Raw genomic sequence first — 7,312 nt, forward strand, 5'->3', positions numbered from 1 at the left:
GCTTCGAACTGGTCTTCATCTTCAACCATCAGAGAACTGGAGTTGGAATTATAAAATCTGCAAAGGGCAAATTAGACATTGAATGCTAAATCCTTGCAAATCTCTGCACTCCAGTGGGAGATGAAAAATACCCCTATCTCACAAATCTGTGTCTTCCCGTCGTCACATTTATGTTAAAGTGAATACGCATCGTCTCGCAAATCTGCACTTTTATTCTCTCGTAAATAGTAAAATCAACTGAAGTGAACACAACGCAAACTTTTCATAATAACCATTCTAGAACTCACATTTGCATAATTTTATATAAAAAAATCCAAAAAAAAATCTCTAACCCAGAATAATATGTTCACTAATATGAATATGCTTAAAAAAAAGGACAATTTGAATTTTAGAAGTTATGGAGGTGCATGAATAAAAAGCCCAAATGATATTTTAGAAAGAAAATGCAATATCTGTTTTTCCAGTCCACTTTATATGAGAAGTTGTGGCTCTTTAAAGTCTTTCATGTAAATAATATTTTAGGAATCTATAACTCCTTTCCATCTGTAATTGTTAAAAGTCATAGGAATAAAAAACATTATACCAAAAGAATTAAAGAAAATAAAAAGGTTTGAAAAAAAAAAAAACTAGTATGTTCTAATAATATTAAAGCAATAATTTAAAAAAAAATACAGAAGTTTAAAATAAATTCAACGTTATTTAGAGATGACAAATGAACATTTCCTGCATATTGTTCGTCGATCTTGATTTTGATAAAAAATTTCTACATAGATTGAATAAGACATGGATAATATTTGATTTTTCAAATTGTATATGGAGAAATATATATATATATATATATATATATATATATATATATATATATCTTGTCTCTGTTGATTTTCTCATGTCTCTATTTTAAATTATTAAAACACTTTTAATTTATTAGATAATAAAAAAAATATATTAATTTTTCTTTAATCCTTAATTTTCTAATTTATTTTTAAGATACATATTTAATTATTCTCATATTCATAACTATTTTACTTTTATCAAATTATTATATGATATTTATATAATTATAATTTATTAATTGATGAAAATCTAAAAGTAGAAATTTTCAAATAGGAGAAGAATGAAAACTAAAATCATATTTAATTTTCTTGTAAATTTTACTTGCAACAACACTACGTATTGATAATGATTGCGCTATATAATTGGACATTAGAATTACAATTTTAGATACATGTTTAATTATAATGACAGTTTAAAACATGTTCCAGTTATGTGTATAGTTGATTTTCTTAAGAAAATTTATTTATTTGATTGATTGAGATGACAAGGGATGAGAAGGGTTCCGGTATTTTACATTTAAAATAAAAATTATAATAAAAGTATATGATATTATCGAATATAAAGAATATGTGCATATATGCATGGTATATCCTCATCCTAATAACAAAATAGAAACAAACAATGCAATAAACACAGCCGAAAAACAAAGGTGATGTTCATAGATATTTTAAATATTTGAACTTAGCAAAAACAAAGTTATGGATGAAAACCAAAACTGTGTTACAAAGACTAACTTTTTAACAATTACATTTCACCACTCTAGACCTTCCATTATTATACAAAAGGTAAGAAAAGGAAAATGTTAGAATACTAAGTGAACATGGAAAGTATTACATTACTTCCACCATAACTATTCATAAAATCATTTTAATAAGTAAAAAACATAAACTCATACTTTTGGAACATTCTCATGCGACCCCACATAAGACTATATTATCCTATACTTCAACCCCAAACAGTATAATCTTTAAAGACAAAAATTATAAGAATGAACAGCGCCAATGATCAATCTATAAACATTGAAATTTGAATTTTTAATAACAATAAAGTGCTATAAAGTATAACCCGCTGCCTATGAGCTAAACAAGATACGGATCCTTCAGTGCTAAAAATTAAGCAATAAAGCTTCTTTCTCATCTTTTTATAAACAAAAAGACAGTGATTAGTTTAAAGAGGTGCAGGGTTTGATATCACAAGCAAAGCCTGAGAGATAACATTTTCCGGTGAGAAATGTGAAAACAAAATAAAATAAGGATAGGATGATGATTTCATAATGTTCAATATTTTCAAACAACCTGATGAAAATATTGAATAACAATTTGACAAAAGAGAGAGTAACTCGATAAGCTTCACTTGCTCCCACCCAAATATTCTTTCAAGCGAAAGCCATAACATAATAATATCATAAAGCAACATGCTTCTTTTGCTTTCAAGATCTCCATGAACGGATGCTTTGACACAAGGTACATCTACACGGAAAAACTAAGAAATGACATAAAAGGTGAAAGGGAAAAAGAGAATTTTCACCAGCTCTACGCTTTGCCATTGGTCTTTGGGGATGGTTGAGGAAACTGATGGTGATAAGGAGATGCATAGGTACCATTTGGTATAGAAAGACTCCTTTGCTGCTGTCCGTTGCGGCTGAGCAATGCTCCTTGTGTTCGACCGTTTCTTGTGTTGGGGCTCGCTCCGATGCGGTCGGCTTGCATCGTCTGGTAATAATATGATGAGCTTGCCATGTCCTTGAGGTTTGGCAAAGGCTTCAAAGCTTCTACAACTTCACTCATCAGAGGCCTGGATTTTGGATCTCTACAAAGGCAGTGAGCAGCTAGTTGGGCAGCTTTCTGAGCACCTTTCACCGAAAAGTGCCCTTCCAAACGAGGGTCTATCAACTTGTAGAACCTTCTCCTCTCTCCCAGATGCGGCCGAGCCCATTCCACAAGGTTATGCTCACCATTGGGTCTGTGTTTGTCCATGGATCTTCTCCCAGTCAACATCTCAAGTAGTACCACTCCAAAACTGTACACATCACTTTTTGATGTAAGATGACCTGCAACACGAGTAAATGTTATTAGAATTTAAGCAATTAGATATTGGATGGATTGTGTTTAAATGCATTTGGAAAAAACATAACTGAAACTTAAACTCCAATTTTGTAAGTCATAAACATTATGAAAACACAACTGAAGATATCAAACCTATCAATACAATTGATCATCGGACAGGGAGAAAATAGAGAGATCAACTAATTTACTGTCTTAATCATAAATTTGTCTAGAGTGGAACACAAATACTATCAGAGATAAAGAGCTTAATACATTCCCAACATTAAAACAGTCCCACCAGGAACTATGTTTACAATTTTTGTTCCGAATTTTGTTAAAAGTAATGATCATCAATAAAAAAACTAACTTAGTGGATGAAAAATACCTAACAAAATAAAGTCAGATAGAAATAGCATCAACGCCTAAGCATTCAAGACTTTATAGATAAAATGATAAATAATTAACTAAAACGTTCAGATTTGGAAGTGCTATATCAACCAAAACTTACCTGTCATGACATATTCTGGTGCTGCATAGCCATAGGTTCCCATCACTCGAGTAGACACATGGGTTTTATCACCTTCTGGGCCATCCTTGGCAAGACCAAAGTCTGAGAGCTTGGCATTGTACTCCTGAATTTGTACAAAATATGAACAAAAAGGGAAACACGTGTAATCATAATGTAGTTTTTGGCACTTACTGCATCTAATAGTATATTTGAAGTCTTAAAATCTCTATATATTACTGGTCGATCGGCTTCTTCATGAAGAAAAGCAAGACCCTTGGCAGCTCCAAGGGCAATTTTCATTCTAATGGACCATGGAAGAGGGAGGGATCCTACATATGGCATAATTTCAACTTGAGAACATAAATAAGAAAAGACATAATGCAAATATAAAATATACAACCGCAATATTGAGTTACAGTTTTAACCCTGATAGAGAAAACTACTAAATCCCTTATATAACAACTGAGATACTCAAAGAAACAAAGTTATTAATGGAATCATTATAATGGTATAGATTAGATTCATGCATTATTCTAAATAGGCAGATCACTACAGTAATAGTAATACAATAGAAGTACTACATTATGTAACCCCTTTTCCCTTGTGAGTTTAGATCTCCATGCCAAATTGACAAAAGTTTATAACCTTATAACCTGACTTCGGTGGATCTGAAACCATGCTTTACGAGAGAAATCCAGCAGGGTTCTTTTTTATGTTACCAAAATTTCAAGGTGCAGTAGTGATCTAACTATTATTCTCAAAGAAGAAACAGTGGAAACTAATTTCATAGAAAAGGGTAACTTACTCCTAAACAAGTGATTTTCTAGGCTACCCCGAGGCATGAACTCATACACCAGCAACCTTTGATCATCTTCAATGCAGTAACCCACAAGTTTAACAAGGTTCGGATGAACTAGGTCGCCAAGAAAATTTACTTCAGCCTGTCACGTGATCCAAACGAGAATGATCATTGGAAATGTAGAATTTAGTAGATAATAATAGAAGAAAATAAGAAGTTTTGAAAATATACAAACCAGCCACTCTTTATGACCCTGGAGCCCATCATGGTTGAGGGTTTTTACAGCAACAGTAAGCCCTGTGCCAGGTTTCACTGGAGCAGTTCCATTTTCTTCAATCCACCCCTTGAAAACACAACCAAACCCACCTTCACCAAGAAAACTTTCAGGCCGAAAATTTCTGGTCGCTAACTTAAGATCATTGAAAGGGAATTTTCGCAGCCTGGAAGCAATTTTAAGCTCTTCTTCCAGTTTGGAAGTGGATGAATTACTTTCGGCATTACTAGTGGTTGTAGAAGAGACTGCTGGGGCCGTTGGTTGGTCTCTACTAGTATCATTAGTTGATTTACTTTCAGCTAATGAGAAGCCATCAGAAAGAGAATTTTATAGAAAAGCGTATCAGGACAAGTAAAAAAATAAAAATAGCATCAAGGACCATAGGTTTTATAGTAGATGCGAATAATCAGAATTAAACAGAATCTCAAGTAATCTACCTTTAAAGCATATATTTGAAATTCAGTTTTGCCCAAAGAGCAAATGGGAGTAACTTCTTTCCTTGTATCTAATCTCAAGTTCATATGATAGCAATTACTTACCACTACCAAAGTCAAATCTGACACTTATGTATTTCCTAGTCAGTCTAAAATTTAAATTCTTTCACTGGCTTATCATTGTGAACTGGAATACCACATGGAGGTGTGGTAAAGGAAACATTCTATATATAAAGCTTACAAATGCATTGCATATCTCTTAGAATTAATAGTGTAAGCCACTGCAGTTCTGGATAAACATGAATTGAAAAAACTCAATTACATTTCAATTTCAACCTTGTTTTGCTGCAGGCCCCAAACCGCAGCCAAGGCACTCGTACTTGTTTGTGTATCATTTCACATTACATAGCATGGTAACTTTCAACCAAATAGCAAACAAGATAGGTAAACAAGCCGGCATTAGGTGCTCAAGAAAGAATTTCCAAACCCCAATACAAACTAATCACCAAAAACAAAAATGGGGAAGCTTATGCACAAAAAAAAAAAAAAAAATCATATGACAAGCACATTCACATAGATGGAACATCCAGGCACATGATAAGAAGAACAACAAGAATAGTACCAACTCTTGTATGGAAACAGTAATGATTACCATAATGAGTACTGGTGCCGCTGCCACTGACTGAGGTATCGACTTTGGATCTTGAGGAAATGCAGCTGCCCATAAACCTGAGCCTAAGCCAACAACCAGACCCAGTCCCTTCCACTTCTTCACTCCCTTTCTTCTTCTTCCTCCCCTTTGATTTGCACACATCCCAAGGCTCCACCACCTTACCATTCTCAGCACCCAAACCCATATCTACCAGTTCCTAGACAACCAAACCCAGATATCATCAATTCCAAATACCACCTCCTCCTACCCTCCCACTAACCCAGATGGCAAATTCCCCAGGAAAACCTAAAGATCACAACTTTACAAGCCAACATCCCTTGAAACCGAGTAATCCAGAAGACCCATAAATAAAGACAGAAAGGGGGAAAAGTACCAGATCACATTAAGTAAGAAAAAATAGCCAAACAAAAAAAGGGAAAAAAGAAAACTTGAAGGGTAGATAGATTGGGAATTGGGAAATAAAAAGTGAAGTGAGGAGAGTGGGGGCAGAAAGAACAGAGTGAACAGCACCTGGGCTGAACTCAGTAATCTCCGCTCAAAGATACATAACCGAAATGGGTCCTCCTCTGCAACAATAGCACAATAAACACCTTGCTCAACAAAAAATTATGATTTTTCTTTTAAATTAAACATATTAATCATATTTATTACAGTTTCCCAAATTTAAATATTTTGATAATACTGAGCTAGCAGTTACCAATTACTATACTAACTCCTTAGGCTTCTCTCTCTCCTTAGTTTATTGGTATGTGATGAACTGTGATTTTGGTATATCTGAATTAAATTAAATTTTGTTATTGTAATGATAAATATTATTGTGACAGTAATAAAAAGGAGATTTTTGTAATTTGCAAAAGAAAACTAGAAAAAGAGTGTGTGACTGTGAAGAAGAGGAGAAGGAGTTTGAGTTGCAACACAGCGGGACCCACTGTGACGATGACGTGGCTGTCCTCAATAGCAAAAGCCAAGCCAACCTCGCAGTCAGCTTTACGGTTTCAGAACTAACATTTATCATGTGTGTTTTTATTATTTCATAACAGTCACCCTTGTAAGAAAATAATAATAATTATTAGTATTTATCATATATATATATATATATATATATATATATATATATATATGGGTGTGTAAACTTATTTAATTTCTTAAAATATACTAAATTTTTGTTGAAAAAATATTTCATATTTTTTAATTTTTAATTTTAAATTAAAAATAAAAATTATTAAAATATCTCTATTTTAAAATATGTATTTTTTTATAAATTGAGGTTTTTTTTCAACTAAAATTTCATACATTTTAAAAGATATCTAAGATAGCAAACTCTTATATTATATATATATATATATATATATATATATATATATATATATATATATATATATATATATATATATATATATAGATGGAGAGAGAAAAAAAATTAAATGAAACTTCAGATCTGTATAAATTAATCAAATGTTTAGGAAATATTTCAATTTAATTTAATGCTGAATTCAATGTTATTTATATTTATGTATAAGTTTAATATTAAATAGTAATTTTGTGTTTATTATATAATTTTATCTCACTTAATAATCAATATATATATATATATATATATATATATATATATATATATATATATAAAAATTAAGTCATTGAAATTAATTTTATTTATAAATTATTTTGATGATTAATGTTATTTATAACTTTAATAATAAGTATGTTTTTATTATTATAAAATTATATTTAAAAGAATGATTACA

General features: G+C 31.6%; 1 protein-coding gene across 2 annotated transcripts; it reads right to left on the minus strand.

Annotated features, from left to right (window-relative positions):
- Positions 1–2,065: 2,065 nt before the first annotated feature.
- LOC106777634 (probable serine/threonine-protein kinase PIX7) lies at positions 2,066–6,201 on the minus strand. 2 transcript variants are annotated; one of them, XM_014665296.2, is made up of 7 exons: positions 6,078–6,201; positions 5,547–5,763; positions 4,422–4,759; positions 4,193–4,328; positions 3,580–3,716; positions 3,388–3,511; positions 2,066–2,884 (listed from the first exon to the last, which is right to left on the minus strand). In XM_014665296.2, exons 2-7 carry the CDS (start codon positions 5,749–5,751, stop codon positions 2,367–2,369), a joined length of 1,458 nt encoding a protein of 485 aa, XP_014520782.1. In that variant the 5' UTR covers positions 5,752–5,763; positions 6,078–6,201; the 3' UTR covers positions 2,066–2,366. The 2 variants fall into 2 exon arrangements, with proteins under 2 accessions (XP_014520782.1, XP_014520781.1); XM_014665295.2 differs by having other exon boundaries at positions 5,547–6,201.
- Positions 6,202–7,312: the final 1,111 nt, after the last annotated feature.

Source organism: Vigna radiata, chromosome 11 (assembly GCF_000741045.1).
Source record: "Vigna radiata var. radiata cultivar VC1973A chromosome 11, Vradiata_ver6, whole genome shotgun sequence".
Taxonomy (NCBI): Eukaryota; Viridiplantae; Streptophyta; class Magnoliopsida; order Fabales; family Fabaceae; genus Vigna; species Vigna radiata.